The sequence below is a fragment of the Poromitra crassiceps genome, assembly GCF_964638095.1.
Source record: "Poromitra crassiceps genome assembly, chromosome: 17".
Classification (NCBI taxonomy): Eukaryota; Metazoa; Chordata; class Actinopteri; order Beryciformes; family Melamphaidae; genus Poromitra; species Poromitra crassiceps.
In genome coordinates, this window is record NC_139635.1 from 36814688 (window position 1) to 36836436 (window position 21749).

General features: G+C 40.7%; 1 protein-coding gene across 1 annotated transcript in view; it reads left to right on the top strand.

Annotated features, from left to right (window-relative positions):
• Window positions 1–2086: 2086 nt before the first annotated feature.
• LOC310792390 (uncharacterized protein) overlaps window positions 2087–21749 on the top strand; it is a gene marked incomplete at its 5' end in the record, with an annotated part of 49550 nt that continues 29887 nt past the window's right edge. Inside the window, 4 exons of the mRNA XM_083654106.1 lie at window positions 2087–2431; window positions 4353–4508; window positions 4877–4969; window positions 6395–6572. Coding sequence (XP_083510232.1) covers window positions 2087–2431; window positions 4353–4508; window positions 4877–4969; window positions 6395–6572 — 772 coding nt within the window. The remainder of the gene's footprint in view (window positions 2432–4352; window positions 4509–4876; window positions 4970–6394; window positions 6573–21749) is intronic.

Here is a 21749-nt window from a genome sequence, read left to right on the forward strand (position 1 = left end):
GGCGAGAGAAAAAACGTTGCATGAGTTGTGCGACAGTACGTTTGCACATACAACACATTGGGGTTTAGGGGCGTCCTTACTCCCAATACAAGTGAAGCCCATAGTAATGTAGTTCTCGTCATATTTGCGCTTTTTTTTAGCGTTAACTTCCTTGTCTCCTCTGGACTTTCCTCGGACATCTTGGGCTTCGGGCACGGATTCACCATCACTTTGACCAGCGCAAGCGCCCGTGTTGACACTAGTAGCTGCGAGGCTAGCACCGCTAACGCTACTGTTTGCTCTGCTAAACATCGCTCCACTTGAGGCCCTGGATCTGCTTTGGACCGCCGGGACTCGGCCTTCACCTGCTGTGCTGTTTTGAAAGCTCCCGTGGACATGGGACGAGGTCTTTTAGCGTTCCTTTTCAGCCAATTCTCCATGGCTAGGCTACAGGTCTCCATTCACTTTCAGCGTTTTGCACGGCACAGCTGTAGTCTGCTTTGACGTCTCATCACCCCTTTCCTCCGCCTCTCATTGGCTAATACTCGTTACATTCGTTGGTAGAGCCAATCAGAGGCAGAGTAGGGCGGGTCTAATCAGAATGCCGGTGTGTGTGTGTGTGTGTGGCGGGTCATATGTGTGGGTTTAACTTTGCCGGAGGGGGGGAGAGGGGGGGTCAGATTTATTTTGGCGTACCCCCTGTAGTACCTCCACGTACCCCTAGGGGTACGCGTACCCCAGTTTGGGAACCACTGTTGTAGGCTATTACGATGGTTATACTATTTAATATTGCGGTTATTAGATTCTATAATACTGTAATACTTCTAAAGGTGTGACTTTTAACTGCAGAATTGTGTCTGTAAAGTCCCTTCTAAACATGCAGTGAAATCTGGATTATTACCAGCTGCTAGCCAGTCGGCCTGCATGTTTAGAAACAATTATCCGCTTTGTGCGCACTCCCGCGAGTGAGGATCATTACCATCTGAGCCCCTAGTATAGGGTGCGGAATTGCGGATCGCTGGCAGTGCGGCTGCGGTTTAAGAGTGTGTGAATAAGTAGCAGTAGATAATGATGCTTCAGCATGGGTTTGTAAATGTGTTGCTTGCTTTTGTCCGTGGGGCGCCAGACATTTATGCAATGCACACGGCTCTTAACTGGGGGGGGGGGGGTTCTGACAGACATCACGATGTTACGATGGTGGCAGCTGAGACCATCGGCTGTGCCAGACATTGTCCATCGCCCCACCCCTAGTCAGAAGTTACGGTAGTCAATGGTACACCTAGAAGGGATTTGCCTCACATGTGGAAGCTTACTAACCGTGCGTGTGCTGTTTTCTCAGACTGCCATGGCTAGATCGACACCTGCAAGACTGAAGGTGATTTTGGGAAAGAGCAACATTGAAAAACTGACTCTTCCAAATGGCATACCAAAGTCACTAGATGACCTTCTCAGCGAGATAAAGACTACCTTTGGGTTAAATGGCAACTTCAGAGTGCAATACATGGACAAAGACTTTGGAAACGACTTCTTCAATCTGAATTCTACCACTGATCTTAAGGATTTGGGGACAATCAGGGTGATCCACCAGCAAGCCAATCAACCTTTGTTCAATGACCAGGTGATCCACCAGCAAACAACTCAACCTTTGATCAATGGCCAGGTGATCCACCAGCAAACCAATCCACCTTCGATCAGTGCCGTTGAGACCGCATCATCTCATTGTCCTTCACTTGAGTCTGATGACTGTGTTTCATTGGCATCAGATGACACAGGAATCGTCTCAACCCCCGAGTCTGTGTCATCTCGAACACAACAGTGGCCACAAGACTTTCCAATTCCCCGATTTTCATATGACACTGAGCTGCGGCTAGAGAAGGCAAATGCCGAGTACCACGTGAGCCAAAAAATGTTGTTTGTCCTCCCCCGACTGAAGTCTGATATCCTGACGAGACTAGCAGAAGAGATTTACAAATACAAGGCCTACCCACAGGATGCGCATTTATGCACAGTTGCAGAGGCCTTAATCAAAAAGCATCCTTGTTTGAAAGAACGCGGCTGTGGCTCATACAATAGCTGCCACGGTTGGAAACAGCGACTCAAGCACAAGATGGCAAACTACAGGGTTCTGCTCAAAATGCAGGGGTGTCCAGAGCTGTCAATCAACTCCCTGAAATGCAAGGCTGATACGGATACACACCCGCGTAAAAAAGTGAAGAGGCCAAAACGAGGTGAAGTCAACTTTTATCCATCCATCCCTTTCGGTGCGACTCCGGAAAGTCTGGAGAAAGACAGACTAGAACTTCTGACAGACATCGGGGAAGGGAACATCGAAGGGTTCATCGCAGACAAAATGGCTCGCACGTTTGCCTACAGACGACAGGAGGTGGTAGACCAACAGCCCAGCATTCAGGACTTCTGGAACCGATGGCCTGCACTTTTCCAACAGAAAGAGGTAATTGTACTGGAGTGATCAAAGTCTGTTATCTTTGGTTTTGCTACAGTGAGGTTTAGGTTTTTTGAATTGGTCATCGTTTTGTGTGGTGGAGATTAAGGCCCCGTTTGTATGGAGAGAGAGAAGAGAGAGAATGTTCTTGGCATAAAATGTCAAACTTTTTGTTGCGGCTTGGCCTTTCAATGCGCGTTCATACGACCACGTTGTGATAACGATCCTCATGCAGACAGATCCACAAAAACACTGCCAGCTCCTGTCTGCAGCACCGCACTGTAAGGCTATGCCAGGTTGTGCCACACGTTTAAGTTTGGTCTTTAATTGAATTAAGTAGGGATGCATCGATATGAAAATTTTGGCCGATGCCGATAACCGATATTAACATTGCTGTTATGGCCAATAACCGATATTTACCGATGTCGATATGATCTGTATAAAACCACATTTTTATGATCATCACATTTTGTACATACTGAAAAACACATGTTAACACTGAATTTGAAAAAGTTATGCATTTCTTTATTTGCAAAGCCTTTGGAAAAGCCCATAAATCATAGATTTACTGCATTATTTCATATCAATGTGAAGAATTTGGCTGATAATGATAACCGATATTAACATTGCAACATCTGACCGATACCGATATGACCGATATGTTAAAAAATGACTAACATCGGCCGATACCGATATGATTGCCGATATATCGTGCATCCCTAGAATTAAGTCAGTTGGCCTGCATGTTCTCAGTTTTGGTAGGCTAAGCATGTCTGGTTTGTCTAATTAGTTCTCGTCAAAAGGTCAATGTAGGGAAATAAGGCTTGATGAAGAAAACAAAAGCCTGAATATCTTATGTCAGGAGGAGTGCAGAAACTACTCAAGTTTATACACTCGAGTAGTTTGTGTATATCTGTTTATACTATAAACTTGGCCGTGATATACAGTAGGCTACCATAGCATGCACTGCTTCAATCAAACGTAATGTTATTATTCATGCCATGTCAGTTCAGTTGCGGTTTTCCATATCTGCAGTCTAGCCTACTCTACAAATTCTGAAAACCCACAATATCTATTCACTATAGGCCAAACTGTAAAGGGCTGTTGGATCAGCGGTGCACTGCGCTATCTCATTTTGGCCATACCGGCGATAAACACTTTCCAAACACTCCAAACAGCGAAGTTTGTGTTCAGCAAGATCATCTACACAAATGAGGACCCACTTTTATGACTTTTGAAGTGTTTTCTCACATGTACCATGTAAGGCTCAGTACTTCCTCCAGCGACACAGGTTCGAACCTGGCCTGCGGTCATTTGCTGCATGCCCTCCCCTGTCTCTCTCCCACCCTTCCTGTCTCTCTCTACACACTGTCAAATAAAGCAGAAATGCCTAAATAAATTATCTTAAAAGTGGTCCTCATTTGTGAAGATTATCTTGCTGAACACAAACATCACCGTTTCATAAATTTTGTTAACCACACACCTTATTTCATGCATTTAACCATAATCCCCATGCAAAAATCCCATTCACTTTTACTTGTAAGATCCAGGAAGTGCAGGGGCTTCTGCGCAAGCCTACAAAGATGCGTCATCCCACGGTACTCTATAGAGAGCCAAAGTCGACTTCACTTCCTGCTTCAGCATGCGTACCACCAAGAGATTTTCATCAGCCATTTATTTTCCCATAGGCATTTTGTAAAATGTTCATAAAAAATAGTTTTACTCGGTCAAAATCAAATGATTCGGCTATATTTAGAAACAAGAGAGACCACAGAAGATTTCACTCAGACCAAAATGTAAAAACAAACAAAAAACAGCAAATTAAAAAAACAACTGACGCCGTTAAAACAGATTGTACACAGGCTACGGCCAGTTTGATTCCATTTAATTCAGGAAACCATATTCACTGTCATTTGTGTTTTTGTTTGAGATCAATGCAGAGTTCCAGAGGCTCGTGGCTGTTTCTCTTGAGGAGACGTTCTTGGCCCAGTTAGACATACACTCAATGCAGCTGATCACACTCATCCGTGCCAAAGGAGGAACACCACGAGAAAAGATTACTGACATCATGGTCACCTTGGACCAGGTAAATATCAAAGGTTTCTGTCATCATCTGAGTTTCCTTGGTAGCTAAAAGGGGTTTCTATCATCTTCTGAATTTCCTTGGTAGCTAAAAGGGGTGTCACAGTTTATCTGTATCCTCTATAGATACATTAACATGGGCAGACCAATACTGACTGACTGTCTTTATATGCAGGGCCCCTTTTCAGCTGCTCAAAAGCTACACCACTGAGCTCACAACCTTTTTTTCTTTTCTTTGTATATGAAATTCTGGCATCATAAATGTCCATCTGTTTTTAAATAAAGCAAGTGTGGAGTTTAGCTGTAAGAGTAAGGACTTAGTCTTCAGGGATTTGGAAAAAAATAAAATGAATCAAGATGATGTTGTCCTAGGCTTGTGACATTCATATTCGGAGGGAGTGTATCCTGAAAGCCCTCATCGTCTTCCTGGGAGAAGATCCAGATGACCTGATCAAAGAATATCTTGTAAGTTTCAATAATTCGCATGTCAGCACATCTTGCCAAAGGGGCACAGACACAAAATATTCTGGATTTAAAGTCATCTGTAAAAAGCTGATTTTCCCAACTGTAATAGCCTAACACCTAGAGCCTGGTTGTACGCTAGTGCGCGCACATGCGCGTGTGTGTTTGTTCAATTTCATATTCCACTAAAGAACATGAGGGTGACTTTATGAATATAATTCTTTTACAGTCTCAGTATGTCCACACACATTTTTATCAATGAAAATTATTCCCACTGTGTCCTATAATTTGTTTTTCTTGAGAGAAAAACTCAGTTATCTCAGGTGTTTCTTTCCTATAGCCATGTGTTGAAAATATCTGCAGGAAATATTCATGCTTATCATCATCATCATTATCATCATCATCATCAACATAATTAGGTATATTGTCTATATCTTCTTGTTAAAATATGATTAAATATTATTATTATTTTCACCTATCTCTAGGTTATATTAGCCTACATTTTGGCGTTTATATTCTAATGTTATAGGCTATCCTTTCCCTGCTAAATCATATTCCCACTTCTGGTGTTTAACAATCTTTCCCCAGGGGGATCATATAGTTTCATGTTACCTTATCGCAGAAGTTTTCAAAGTGGGAGGTGGGCCTCCCCAGATGGGCTCCAAACAGTTTCAGGGTAGGCTCAGTGAATGGAAGTGAAAAATATTACATAAATTCAATCAAATCAAAAGGAGATCACCAGGAATTGGGCAAATCTAAGCGGGGGCGGGGACTGTTCCTATTTTTGTCCGAGGGGAGGCCCTCAGTTTCAGACTTTGACAGGCCTTATCCAAATCTTCTGATCTATTAAAAAATTAAATAATAATAATAAATCGCTTTCTACATTCGGGAGCTGCACCACCATGATCCTGCTCACTCAGAAATATTAGGTTATAATCTCCAATATTATAGGAATTATGTTCCATCAGTGCAATCATGAGTGATCAAGATATTTATTCATGTGTTTTGACCACATTTCTTGACCCATGTGGTAAACTTTGATTTCTAACTGTTCGTTTTTATTCATTTCAAGTAATGTGCTGTGTTGAGAGAGAGATTTAGGCCTATTTACATTCAATAAAAACAAGATTGGCGATTCTATTCATGTGCTGATACGATCGTTTGAGAGTGAAACCGCAGTCTACTGAACATAATGGCATTCCATTGACTTTTAATTGAGTTTCATTGACTTCATCATGGGCCATTCACTGTACTATGTAAACAGCGGTGCTATGTAAACAGCAGAGTATGAACACCTCGGCCCGAGCGCGGAGTGCGCTCCCGGTTTGCAGAGCTCCGCCTCGCGCTGCCCGCCTGGAGTGTGTCCCGGGCTTAAGAGTGCAAAGTGATGGCAGTGATGTTTTGTGTGTGTGTCGTACCCTTCTGTAGGAGTCTCGAGCAGATGATGCTGTGAGCGAACTGGAGGAGCTCACCATGGCGGTGTTTGTCATTCGGAGGGATGGGGCAGGACGCCAGGAGCCAGCGAACGACATTGGCATTGTCATTGGGGGCGTGGCGGTGTTGCATGAACTGACTTCAGTGGCCTCAGCTTGTGCCCTGCTTCTAGGTTTGATATATGCACTCAACCTACCTTATCCAAAACCTCTTCATTACACATTTGAGGTGTTCCAGAAAATCATCATGCAGCTTGAGCAGCACAAGATGAACCCCAAAGTCCAAAATCTGTATGGCAAACTCCACAGCTCACTGTAATGACACTTATCAGCGTTTCCACGGGTCCTTGAAATCCTTGAAAGTTTGTGAATTTGAGGTGGGGGGGGAATCAAGGCCTTAAACGCTTTTGAAAATAGCCATGAATAGACAGACATGCTGTCTGCATGTGTGTCTACCACCGTTTTTACATTAGAGCTGTGAATCTTCACTGGCCTCACGATTCGATTCGATTTTGATTAATCTGTCAACGATTCGATTCGATTCCACGATGCATCATGGAATCGAATTGAATACAGCTCAAAGTATTGCAGCTCCAAGTATCACATCCTCAATTTTCTATATTATTACTGCACATGGCTACTTTTTCATCAATTAATACAAGCAGTCAGATAAATATCAAGTCCCTTTTTTACTTAGAAAGTGCTTTAAAATCTGAATGTCAACAGAAATTGAAACCTAACCAATTCAGCGATTATCTGTCAACAATCCGATTCTGCATCGCGACACCTCCACATCGCGATGCATCGATTAAACGGTTAACTTTGACACCCCTACTTTACATCCTTATTTCATGTGCCACCTGCCTTGAGAAAGTATGACAGTCAGATGTGTGCATGAGTGATTGAAGTCACATGTGTGCATGAGTGATTGAGGTCACGTGTGCATATGAGTGATTGAAGTCGAATGGTGCAGCTTAAACAGCAGCAAGCAAAAATGATTTGTGTTGCAACAACAGTAATTAACCTTTAAGCCATGTTGTCCTTGAATTACGTAGAAGGAATTGGGCCTGGAAAGTTATTTAATTTTATGTTTAAAGTTGAGGTGAAATGACCCCCCCCCCCACCCCCCCCCTATTTTAGATCACATCCCAGGGTATGCAGTCTACCTATTTAATAATGTATGCAAAAAGAATGACAAAAATCCAATTTATTTCGTTTTTCACATTTTTTCGCATCAAAAGTTCATTTTTCAGAATTTCATTTATAACTGTAATCTACAGTTTGCTGACGTGATTCAGTACTATCAAATTTCTACCCCATTTCAACCAATCATATCACGACATGACAGCGCCTGTCAGTCAATCTTCATTGCGAGCCACGGCTAGAACATTCTGAGCAGGCAAGATGGCTGTCGAGTGCCTGTAACGTGGGCAGACTTTTCTAGCCCATAAGTGTTAATATACTTGTCCAATAAGTATGTGACATACAAAATAAAATGAATGGTAATGTCTTCATTTAATGTAGGATGCAAAGACATGTAACTGGCTTGTTACTCACATTCCAGGAATATCGTTATTTAACCGCGGCCCGTCGGGCATTTCAAGGCGGGCAGCAGAGCCTTTGAAACAGCAGCCCGCACGGAGGCAACCTGTTGCCCGGTTATCTGCGGATCCCACTCGCATAGGGGCAGAACACACTGAATCCCACTGGATTTGGAGGCAGAACACGCCATACAAGCGCCAGGATTGGCCAACGTCAAATCCAGTCCCCAGAACGGTCAAATCAAATGATCCACACGCTATGTCCCGCATTTCTACCCTGTTCCAGTCAAAGCAATGTTTGTTTCCACTCGGATACGTCATCACAGACCCTGAGATGTGGTTTCAGCTCGTCTTTAAGAAGGTGTGGGATCCCTGTATAATGTGTTGATCCAAAAGCTGTTTCCCCTGGAAGCCCAAATCCACAATAACCTCCTAACTGTGTAATTTATGCTCTTATGTACTATGAAAGCATCAAAAAGTATTAGAAATTAGTTTAAATCCAAATTCGAAATATTGTCATTTAAGTTTTTGTAAGCTTTCCTGATATTGAGTTTGGATTGGGCATGGTTATGCTCAAGATTTATTACGCAATAAATTCTGCAAACCAATCATAAGCTAATCCACGTCAGTTGTCAGTTGTTGAGCGAAAAAGAAACTGAAGCAACAAAACCTCTCTGCACTGAGTGGAGTCAAACTAGCACACGGCTGCTCAGAGCTGTATGGTGGAGAGATGCAGGTGATTTGTGGTGTGTGAAGCCCACGTTTTCGTTTTTATTGTGAAGAATAAATAAAATCTCACAAATCCTCAACCCTCTCACTAGACACAACACAACGCAGAACGAGAGCTGCTACACTAGCATGTAGCATTAGCTAGCTAGAGAAAATGTCCCGTTGTGAAGCTAGCTGTGAAGCTAGCGTTAATTTTCGCTACATTTAAAGGAGAATTTCGGTTTTTTTGAACCTGGATCCATCTCCTGGCATTAATTATGATTTGGCCACTCACCAGGCGATCTCCGCGGTGTTTCTGGCCGTCCTAGCGTTGTTTTGACATCAATAGCGTCCAAGTCAGTTGTAAAATGGAGCTGACTTGGGGCCAAGTGTGAGCCTGTCTTTCCTGCATCTAAATAGCTATTTTTATTCCCGTTTTCTCCAAATATCGTCAAAATCTGATCCCTCAAGAATCACCACAGTGATATTTCGCCAAAGGCTGTTTCCTGGAGTCCCACAGGGATCAAATTACCTCAAACGTGATCTCGGTCACCAAGTCTCGTGAAGTCCCGCGATACTTTCCTGTCGACTGGCCAAGTACAGGAGGACGCTTTGCGGTGGTGGTTTTAGCGCAACCTATGTGGGGTTTGGCAAAACCTTCGTTATTTTCGAATCCCACATAGGTTATAGGTTAACGCTAGGACGGCCAGAAACGCCACGGAGATCGCCTGGTGAGTGGCCAAATCATAATTAATGCCAGGAGATGGATCCAGGTTCAAAAAAACCGAAATTCTCCTTTAACTCCATTGAGTTATTCTAAACTAAAAGGCAAGCATTAGCGATCTTGAGAGGACGATGAAACTTAATGCTCTCTAGTTCACGGACACTTGTACAATATAGGAAGTTCGCTTCCATTTCAAAATCACAATTTAAATCATTAATGGAGTTCAACATAGCGAAAATTTGCATCACTGCTAGCAGGACAGAAACCAGAGGCCAGAGGCCAGAGGCAGCAGCCAGTGAGATCTACCGTAAACACAATTTGCCACGCCCACACTGTCTATAGAAATGGTCTAAACAGAAAAACTAGCTGTTTTTGAACTAGGTTTTCTAATAGTTACGAATGTTTATTTTCACTCAGATTTTTGTGGATGATTAATGTGACACTCAATGTTGATATCATGTATTTTTACTATTTCAAGCCACATGTCCAGAGGCTTTAATAGTATAGTTTTTTTGTTTTTGTTTTTTACATCTTCTATCTCTATATAATAAAGTAAAAAAAAACAAATTTGAGTCTATGACTTTCCTTTCAGCCACCATAACATTTGAATGAAGACAGTATTTTAGTTATACAGTAAAGACAAATAAACCGGATGGACAAACCCTGTCTTTATTTCATCACAGACGACACACCACGCATGCACAGACATGCACAGCAGCCAGTAGACACACACACACACATGCAATTGGAGGCGCTGTGAAATTTGTCCTCCACGTTTGACCCATCCTGGCTCGTCGTCCGGTCAGGCCAGGAGCGGTGGGCAGCTGCAGTGAAGCACCTGGGTCTTCCAACTTGCAATGGAATGCAACATTTGTCACGGTCACCTTTTTCACCCCTGATGTGTTTGCACCCCAGAAATGTATTTAAAAACACCAGCCGTATTTATTTATTTGTTTGTTTGTTTATTTATTTATATGTATTGTCTGTGTGTTTGATACACTTGGGTTATCATTGTCACTGCTTCATTGTTAAACAAAAGTCACACCCGCAGGTGTTGAAGTAAGCGGCGCAGGTTTGCAGCAGGTCCCACCCTGCCTTCTCCTCCAACACCCCCCAACCGCACCCCCCGACACTATGCACCAGGGTAGGAAATTAACTTTTTTTAATGGCTCTTTTTAGTGCCTATGGAAAAATGACCATAACCAAGATACACCATGCCTTACCGGCACTGTCCGCACAGTTTACAGTGAGCTACAGTCGTGAAGTTAGTATCGCCATAGAATGGACGGTAATGGTACAGCTGTTAAAAATCCGCCAAAACACATCTCACGGCGCCAAAATACATGTACTTCGGTTACTCACTACACGATGAAATATTAATCCAAAATGCACATAATCAGTCTTTTTGGAAGGAAAAGAGGTCGGTGGCCATGTTTGGAAAGTAGTGCCAGCTACCTCTTTTCCTTCCAAAAAGACCGATTATGTGCATTTTGGATTAATTGGATTATAGTGCAGCGACCAGGACACGTACCCTTAATCTGGCTTCCCACCCGCAGACACAGCCAATCGTGGCTGTATGGACGCCCCGACCAAACCGGAGGTAACACGGGGGTGCGAACCTGCGACCCTCGTGTTGGTAGGCAGGGAATCTACCGCTACACTACCTGTTTTACTAGTACTAGTTTTAATTTCACTGCGCAGCTGTGCTTGTGTGAGTGGCGTGCGTCTCTGTCCTGAGTGCTGACCATGGTGCTGCTGACCTATAATAATAATAATAATAATGATGATGTTGATTTAGACTTGTGGCATGATGTGTTTTGGTTGTGGACTGGCTGGTTATTGTTCGCTATATTGATTAATCTGTGAGTTTATGTGTAAATTGGCTCAGCCTGTTGTGTGTCAATTTTCATGTTGGAGCAGAGGGAGTTAATCTGAGCAAGGTGTAGGCTACATCAGAGGATGAACGCCGGTAGCACGCCTCTGTCTGCTTCCTGTTATATTCAAAGCAGTAGATAATGGCTGGGTTGCGGTTAAACCTCATGCTAAAGCTGTATCCACCCAACACTTCCTTAATATCACATTGGAGAAACATTTCAACCAAATGTTTTCACTTTCATGACAAAGGATAGATACATTATGAAATCCACAGGGGGGGGGGGGGGGGGGGTGTAATACCAGAAAGGAAAGGGGGGGGGGGGGGGGGCATACAAATCATAACCAAAACTACAGTAAATTATCAAAACAAACTAATAACACAAAACATCAGCTCAGTTTCTGACAAGGCAGAAGTTATGTAACCTTGCAATGCAGCTGGATTGGCACGAGATCAAGTTATGGGGAAATACTAGGGGTGTCACGATACACTCAGTTCACGATACGATACGTATCACGATACTGGGTTCACGATAACGATACGATACGATACGATTTTAACAATATTTTTTTAAACTTGAATAATGACAATATATGACTGGAAAAGTAGTATTTTATTTGAAATGCACAAATACAAAACATGCTGTTGTGGGAAATTGTTATTACAATAACAACTAGAAAAAACATGAGATTGGAGATAAGGCTTATCTTGAAATAGAATGAGTTACACCGTCACTTAGATTTACTTTGAACTAAAAGGTTTCTCAGCAGTATAAATTCTCATTATGCATCTTCAGTTTTTCTTCAAACTCAAACAAGACTTTTCTTAGTCTATTTTTTATGCATCTTCAGTTTTTCCTGTCAAGTAAACAGTTTTGCCAGAAACTCAATTGAATGGTTTCTCTCCTGTATAACTTCTCATGTGTCTCTTCAGAGACTTGTTCAACTGAACTACTTTCCACACATTGAACTTCAACAAACAAAGACGTTTCTTTGTCTACTTTTGAATTTTTTTTTTTTTTTTTTTTTTTTTTCACGATATGAGATTTCATCTCAACGATACATATCGTGACGTTTTACTATCGCGAAATTTCGTGGGACGATATATTGTGACACCCCTAGGAAATACCATATAAAGTTATATGAGCTGTAATACCTTAATATTATAATTAACAATCGTGATGATCATGGATATTAAAGTCATGTATATCCTATCGATTAATTACCTCTTTGGCAGGGAGGTCATGTTTTTGTCCCGGCTTGTTCGGGCAGGATATCTCAAAAAGTTATGAATACCCAGGGGCCAAAGAGCGTTTTACAGACATGGAATGTTATAAAAGGCTGACACCCAGAAATGATATCTAGGACCCTAGATCAGGGATACTCAACTTGCTTTGCCCGGGGGCCACTTTCGTGAAATGATAGAAGGCTAGGGGCCAGTTAATAAACAATCAATATACATTTTTCTGTAGCGGATTGTAGGTTTTTGGGGTGTCAGCCGGAGTTTAGTCTGACAATTTTGTGCACACCGGATAGTTAGGTTAAGTTAGTTAGGTTAAGTACATACATAAGTGCCTGGGTAGCGAGCAGATGGCGGTATTTGACAATTTAGCAGCTAAATCATAGATTATTGAAAGATATTCCAGAGTACTGAAATACTATAACAGAAGTGGAGTATTGGCCAGAATGACATGACTATTTGGACACTTATTCAGCGGGTATCTTGCATGTTGCGTTCAGGTGCACTGTGAAATCCCCCCCACCCCTTTTTTTTTGTGCAATTCCATCGCGGGCCACACAGTAGATAGTGCCTCATCAGTTGAGTATCACTGCCCTAGATCAGGAACCTACTCGACCTGATGATGAAATTGTATGTTTAAATATGGGAAAAAAATCTCTCTCTCTCTCTCTCTCTCTCTCTCTCTCTCTCTCTCTCTCTCTCTCTCTCTCTCTCTCTCTCTCTCTCTCTCTCTCTCTCTCTCTCTTCACCCACCCACCCAGCCTGGTTGGTTCTGACACTGCGCCTCACACACACGCTCTGCAAACTAAGGTAATGTACATGCTATTCTTATATTGTATTTTACATAGCCTGGAAATATGCAAACAAGGCTGAATTTTTATATATTTTCAAGAAGATAAAACTGAAATATTATTGTGGAAAATGTCTGTTTTTGCTGATCACATAGCTGTAGTAACAGTGATCAATTATTCGAAACAAAACTCTTGCGTTCCACACGAATACCTTCTTTTCAAGGTTCAAGGGGTTTTATTGTCATTTTTTCCCTATCAATCATCATCAGTATATACAATGGGAGCTAGGGCTCTGTCTGTCTGTTTCTGTTTCTCTGTCCCACTGTGATTGTCCTACTGTGATGTCATAAATACCACTGTGATGTTAAGTTTAGATTACTTCAGCTTTGTGTTTTGTTTTGCATGCATTGATTTTGTTTTTACCGGTAGTTCTTTGTGGCTGGCATTGACACCTCGTGAGTGTGTGTGTGTGTGTGTGTGTGTGTGTGTGTGTGTGTGTGTGTGTGTGTGTGTGTGTGTGTGTGTGTGTGTGTGTGTGTCTGTTTATGTCTGTGATAAAAGAAAAGCTCCACATTTCAGCAATAGGCTAGATATTTAATCCCAAATGGGCTGCAACAACAAAGATATCAGTGACATTCTTAGTGTTAAGTCCTGTTTGGATGTTTTATAGTTTTGTCCTTGATAATTCCTTAATTTGAAGATTTGGTTGTACTTGTTATTTTGTTGTACCACTCAGTGACACAGCAACCTGGTCTGCAGAGCTCCATATCAAAGTCATACTACTGTATGTCTGTAACAATGAAAGTCCCACACCACCATAACCACAGAGGATGTGCTTCTATCTGCAGTTGTAGGTGTCTGCTTGTTGCAAGCATTGTAACAAGCATTGTGGTCACAAAAAAGTAATTGTTTAATGCCATGAGCAGTTTGAGCTTCAGTTTATTTACTTTATTAGCTAACTTTTCTCAAACCCATATATAGCCTATACTAAATTACATCTTCAGAATAATCTTCCCTTTGTTTCCAAACTTCACCTAATATAAAATAATGTTAATAACAATAAACTACCAAGTTTTGGGAGGTAGGAACCTTCCGGTCACAAGCTCGCTTCTCTAACCGTGGGGCCACCACTGCCCCTATTATGGGTGTCTACGCCCCAGATTAGAGTAGTTTCTGGTAGTATTAGTACTAGAAGAGCGGCCCACCGCAAAGTCTCCCGGTAGTCCCAATGGCCAGTCCATCCCTGAATAGCGGAGGCTATTCGAAAGTACGTGTCAGGCATCTAGTCAAGAGAAAACCTTTCCACAAGCATCAACTCAATCAGTTCATTTTTCACTCTTCTGAAAAGATCTCTCACCCTTAAAGATCTCTCACCCTTACAGTTAATAACAGTCAGGTTTAAGAAAACCCTGACTTGTAAGATAAGAGGGTGAGAGATCTTTAAAATGTACAAAACTTTCTTACAGTGTGTGTGTGTGTGTGTGTGTGTGTGTGGGGGGGGGGGGGGGGGGGGGGGTAGTTGATCTGAGGTCAGCCATATTCTCATTGGGGGCTGAGCACCCCTGAAGGTTTGATCCTAAAAACGCTGTGGCTGCTACCTTACTTCCCAACTCGTTTTAGATGAGGAGCCTGACTTTTGATCATTTAGACTTTGATGATAGTAGTAAGAGTGTATTTTTTTCACAGTAAACTCTAGCCAAATCTAATCATTATTTCCATGTACATCTGACAATAAAATAAATCTCATTAAATGTCCTCATTGAATTTTTTTCTACTCTGAATGATGAATAACACTCATTGCTATCTCCAGGCACAGTTACGCAAGTTATAGATTAAAAATCTATCCTCAGACAGAAATACTAATGGCACATTGGGTGTCTTGTGTGATGGCATTTTCACACATTATGTTATATTGTGATAAAATTGTATATATTATGTTGGCATTTTAATGTAATCATATATATACGGTATGTAATAAGGCTTAAATATGCCCTGTCTGCAATTTGTCTCAGACAGTGTGGGTTAAAGTGTGAAAAGCAATTGACGTCATTACCGTGGAACGGCATTTTGACAGTTACAGTAGGCCAAGCTTAACCAAGATGAGAGTTTCTGGCTGACAGGAAGAATGAATGTGGTTTTACTGCTCATTCGTCACTTCACAGTGTGATGCACCACAAGAAAGTGTGATCCGCTATCCGGGTAACTTAATCCATTTGGATATTTTTCAAGAAATAACAAATTGCTGAAACGTTATATAAATTAGCTTTTATCTTTATTCAAGATTCATTTTAATAACCATAGTGAGTTATCATATTACAAACGAGGAATGTGACTTAGTGCGGTAAGCAGCGCAGCGATCACATCAATAGCAGAAGATGGAGCAAACCGAAAATCTCAAATTTATCATACTTTGCTGAACTTATCATCTTTAGTTTTGTGCTCTTGTTTCCTAGAGATTCTAAAATGGAGAGTGCTTTCACTCAATCTGCGATCAACGGCACAATAAATGGCACAGTTCCTGACGATGACTACGACTACTATGATGGTGTTGATATCATAAAAATAAGTCACTCCAGACATGCGGGTATATATATATACTGTATATATATATATATATATATATATATATATATATATATATATATATATATATATATATACAGTATATATATATAAAGAAAATAGAGGAAATAGTTCCTACATTAAACTGCTGCACAACAAGGTCTGTGGATTGTCTTGAGTAACAGGGTCATGATTTCTGGAAAATGACATTGCTGTTGAGTTTTTCTTTTGGGGGGGCCCTTTGAACACCACAAGCTGAGTGCCATCCAGTTCCATTGTATTGAGAGAAGGCAGAAATCTCTATGCCCGATTTCTCTAAAACTGTAAAACTTAAGGTGCACAAAGCACCTTAAGGTAAGATTTGCCTTAGAGTCCGAGTTAAGGTGTCCATAAAATAGAATCGGCTGCACATAACACCCTTAAATCTTGTGCTTATGTTTTCAAGATTTAAGGGTGTTTTGTGCAACCAATTTTATTGGTTAACTCGGACTCTAAAGAAAATCTTAACTTAAGGTGCTTTGTGCAACCGGCCCCAGGCAACTAACACAAAACAATCTAGATGGATAAATAGCACTACAGGTGAGAGGAAAAATATGTATTTTGGATTTTAGGGTGAGCTGTCCCTTTAAGGCCAATTCAAATGAAAGCAACGCCCATTGAAAGAACACGGCTTATTTCACTGCACTGTGGTCAATGACATTGATTTTCAGTCTGGAAATATTTAGAAAATGTGGCATCACAAATGATTGCAGAATGATTCATCTGCCAGCAGCAGAGCAATGTGTTGAGAGAAAAGTTTTATCAGTGTGATAGCATCAAAATTGTACAAGATGCAGTTATGAAAATTTACAGGTGTGTACTTGACATAAAAATGAAGGTGGAGTTCTAAGTGATCCGAGCAAGTCGTGGCTGGTGTCAGGCCCGGTTCCAGAACAAAATTCTTTGGGGTGCAAATAAGTTTCGAAAAATGGTCTCACTACAATGAAATGCTACTATGGGGACTAACATCACACATGAATACAATTGGGCTCATTGAATCCAAGAGTCTCAGCTTTCATACCCAATTTATGCAATTCCAAGACTATTTAGGGACCCCGGTATGCAGAAATATTCAAGATCCTAGATTCACTTTAATAGCCACAGTAAGTAATTAGATTACAAATGAGGACTTTTACTTTGTGCAAGTATGCAGCGCAGTGCTCATATCAATACTAGAGACGAAGCAATACAGAAAAACAATCTCACATTTTAAAGTGTCAAAAATAAAGTCCTTTTTATAAGCATTAGCAGAATTACTAACACGTGTTCGACGGGATCCGTCCTCTAAGATGACGAGCGTGACAAAAATGTTGATGGGTGGTAAAAACAAAATGAAAGAAGAAAATCTTCATTAGTAACATCTCTCCTCCCCTGAGGTACCAACATTTCAGTCCTACTCAGAATTTTAAAGAAATAATTATACAGTTTCATATAGAAATACATTTTCTCTTGAATTGAGAACTACTGAACTAGAATACAGGGGGAACATGCAGAAAACACCCAGAGAAAACCCAAATTGAAAGGAAAAAGGGGAAGTGTGCACGGAGCTTTGGTGGTGAATAATATACCCCTGTGCAGATATGTGACCTATATCATCATGGGTGGAAGTAACGAATTACAGCTACTCACGTTACTGTAATATAAGTTGTTTTTTTGGGTACTTGTACTTTTAACAGTCATTTTTTCAAGTCTGTAATTCTACTCTGGATGGGTTGCACTATGTAATCTACTTCGCTACTTTTAAAATCATAATTCGCTACTGAGTATAATCTTGGCAATCCAACCTCAGGTTTCCTTATGACTTCAGTTCTTTCCTCAAATAACCAACACGAGACAAACCCATTCTAAAAAGTCTTTATGTGGAGAGAACTATTTTAAAAATGCAGCTCTTCCCAAGCTGGCAATAACAAATTGGTCTTCGGTTTTGTCACTGTTGAGTTGGAGGAAATTTTATTGCAGAGAGGCAAGAGTTGATATGGGAGAGGGGTGGGTTGCGGGGGGATTTGGTGCTGAGGGAGATCTGGGTGTCATCGGCATAGCAGTGGAAGTTGAGGTTGAAATGGCGGAGGATCTGACCGAGGGGGAGGATATAGATGATGAAGAGGAGTGGGCCGAGGGCAGAAGTTTGGGGCACACCTTGTGTGACTGTGGAGGGGACAGAGGAATGATTGTGGAGGGAAATTAAGTGAGAAGAAGTGTCTTGGCCAGGACTCCCTGGTAAAAGAGATTCTGAATCTCAATGGGAATAATCCTGGTTAAATAAAGGTTAAGGAAAAATGAAATGAGAACGGTTGGAGAGGTAGGTCTCAAGCCAGCTGAGTGTGGTGCCTGTCTTTGAGTTGGGAAAGCAAGATGTTATGGCTCAGGGTATCAAAGTCTGCACTCAGGTCGAGGAGGATAAGAATGCTGGGGGACCCGGTGTCGTCAGAAGTGAGCAGGTCATTGAAGACGGGTGCAGATGTTAATAGGAAGCAATTTGAAATTTGACAATAACAATTTTCTCTTTCCAGGCTATGTTATAATTAAACATTGTAAAAGCCTATAGAGGCTGGGAAGATTATTATGATTTCACTAAAAAGATAAGCAAGATTAATCAGAAAGATTAAGACAATAAGTATACAGTTTCGTATAGAAATACATTTTCTCTTGAATTGAGAACTACTGAACTAGAAGGCAGGGGGAACATGCAAAACACACCCAGAGAACAGCCAAAATGAAACCAAAAAGGGGAAGTGTGCACGGTGATGGATGCACCCACTTGCCATAGAGACACTGCGGAGCACGTCATCAAACCACACCCAAAACGGGGGAAAACAAAAACTCCCCCCCAATCCTGGCGTTCTCTTATGTCGTGTGCATGGTTGCTTGTTGCACACAAAGATCATATATACAGATATGCCATGTATATTAGCATACATACTGTGTGTATATGTATATATATGCATACATACTGTCTGTTTTTGTTGAATTGTTTACACACCATGCAAGATTGTTGTTTTTAGTGTCTTATAAGCCCATGTGGGCTGGACACCCTGTGTGCATGACACTTGAATTAAATATCTATCTATCTACAGAAGATGAACACTCCAACTTCCTTGACAGCTAGATCCACATTTTTCTTCTCGCCAATTCTCAATGGCTTCCTTGTTTTGCTCGGGAGTACAAAAAAACTTTAATTTGCGATTTTTTTCCATTTGTTGTCTGCGCAGCCCACCACACACAACAGCTTTTAGCCATGTTTAATTCAAGGATAATGACGTTGGTATTTGGGAGTGAATGGAGCGCTTTCCCCCGTTATGGACATGGCCTATTTCATGCAGGGTCTCTATAGTGTGTCCATTAGTTTGATAGTGTGCCACAGTGTATCTGTTTTGTAGGTGTATTTTGTTTTTGTGTACTGAGTGATTGTCTTGTACCTCCAACCTAATTGATTTCAGCATCATTTCACAGTTAATTTGGCATAATGACAGAATAGTGTATATAAAGAGTGATTAACTCACCTTTGTAATTGGTCCCTCATGAATCCCTGGTCCCTCATGGGAATCCTGGACATGTTTAAAAACACTCTAAAATCTGTTCTTATAGAACAATGTCATTGCATGTGAAATGTGCGATTGTCAAGTTTCTTTTTAGCCCTTCTTTTTAGCCTTTAATCCTTGTAGTCTGTGTTTGCTTATTGTATTTCTGTCTGTATTCTGTGATGTTATTTGTCCCTGTTTGTATTCTTGTTTTTTTTTTTTTTTTTACATGAAACCTTTTATTTTGCTGTCCATCTTGACCAGGACTCCCTGGCAGAAGAGATATTGTATCTCAATGGGACCTTCCTGGTTAAATAAAGGATAAATAAATAAATAAAAAATTACATGTAAATACTTGATCTCTATACTAATAATTTGGCTTATTCAGTAGGCTATATTACAATTACCCATTTCCATTTGAGCTATTACAGGGTTTCTGCACATTTCCCAAAGTCATTATCAATTTTAATTACTCAACTTTATAATTACCAATTCATTTCCCACTTTATAATTAGCTAAATGCCCAGTCTCATAGTAGTGCCTAACTACTTCCTGTTTCCAACTGGTCTGGTCGTCCTCCGTGGCGCTATTACCCCTAATAAAATTGGTTATGGAACATTCATTTTCCATGGTTATTGGTTAGTTTGTGTTATATTATTCTACTTAATTTTATTGACACCACACAATAATTTGCAATTTTTCAATAGACAGTTGGACAGTTGTCAGGTGTCCGCGAGATCAACCAAACCAACAATATCACACAAAAACACACAACCTATTCTATTCATTGAGCTCATTACCTATGATGTATCAATTGAACTCTTCATCCAATGAATTCTTCCATCTTCTCCCCTCCTCTGAAAATCGACCTCCAGATTTTCACTCCACTGTATCTCTGTACAACAGACAAGCACACACATAGTTTACATCTCTTAAAGCTGGGATTTAAGTCATATTCACTTTTAAGCTACTTTTATCTAACTTAACTATTGTTGCTTCACCAGTCTAAGTTATGTCATGAAGTCTATTACATTTATTTCATTACCCTCCTATGTTATTCTCATCTGCTCCTTATTTTATTTGAGTATTGTTTATCTATTTGTGGTATTCTACTTGACTATTTTGGAAAATGTGCTTATTTTCTTCCCTAGTAATATTTCCTTTTGATTTATTTGTAACAAGTAGTAGTTGACTGTCTTTCTGCTCTGACAATTGTTGGGCATAAACAAAAGTATCTATAACTGTAAACAGATAAATACCCCCCCTCCCCCAGCTATTTACTTAACACTAACAATTGATAGTTAAACTGCTTTAGGCCTGATTTAAGGTATAGTTATGTCTTAGATTGTATATTGCTACACATAGTCTAATCCCTCAGCTTTTTAGCTTTCAATCAATATTATGATAAACAAAGTAGTATTATAGACTCCATTTTGATTTCAATCAATCCTATCATTTTGCGTCCATTGTGGGCGTTTACCTGAAATGATTTGGCAAATATTTGACCTTTCTTTTATAGCTTACCATTTTTCTGGTACCTGTAGAAGGAACTTTATTACAGACTAGCTAATATACTTTCAGTATAGTATCAATAGGATTTCATGTATGACTAATCAGCCGCGAGAAGATTAACCCATTTTTATGGTTCTGGAAACACTTGAGTCCTTTGATGAAGAGGCTTTTGAGTATCATCTCTCTGTGTAAGCAAACACAATTGTAATTCATATTTTGTTTGTCAAGCCCTCTGACTCAGCAAGCCGCCCACCTGCCGCTCTCCAGTCAACTGCCGCCCACTCTCTTGGCCTTCTTTTTGAAATTCAGATTGCAAACGCAAGTTAAGACTTGATCAATTATGTTGGCTTCAAACGAATGTCTCCCCTTCCTGTAATAAAATTCCATGTTATTTGCACCCTTTTTGAAGGCTTCAAAGAGAAATTTGCATTAGATAACCAACCAACCAGATGTAGATTTACCAGCTCCTGGGCTGCCATTAGTTCACTTCCCTAGTCTTTCGAACGGGTTTCCGGCACCATCTGTAGTGACAAATTTAGTTTAACCTTAAATAAGTCCAATATACTAGTATCAAAAGTTGTAACAATTTACATAAAAAAAGTCTATACGAATGCGGGCCATTACAACCATTATCTACCTATAATAGAATATCTATGTAAGTATATATCATCATCAGTATATAAAAGGGAGCTCGGGCTCTGTCTGTTTCTCTGTCCCACTGATGACATCATCAGTGAGGTCATAAATTCACACACACACACACACACACCTGGAGGTGAACAAGCTCAAAACTGTAGACAGGCAGGAGGTATTTTGGAAAATATGGGGCCCCTACATGATTGC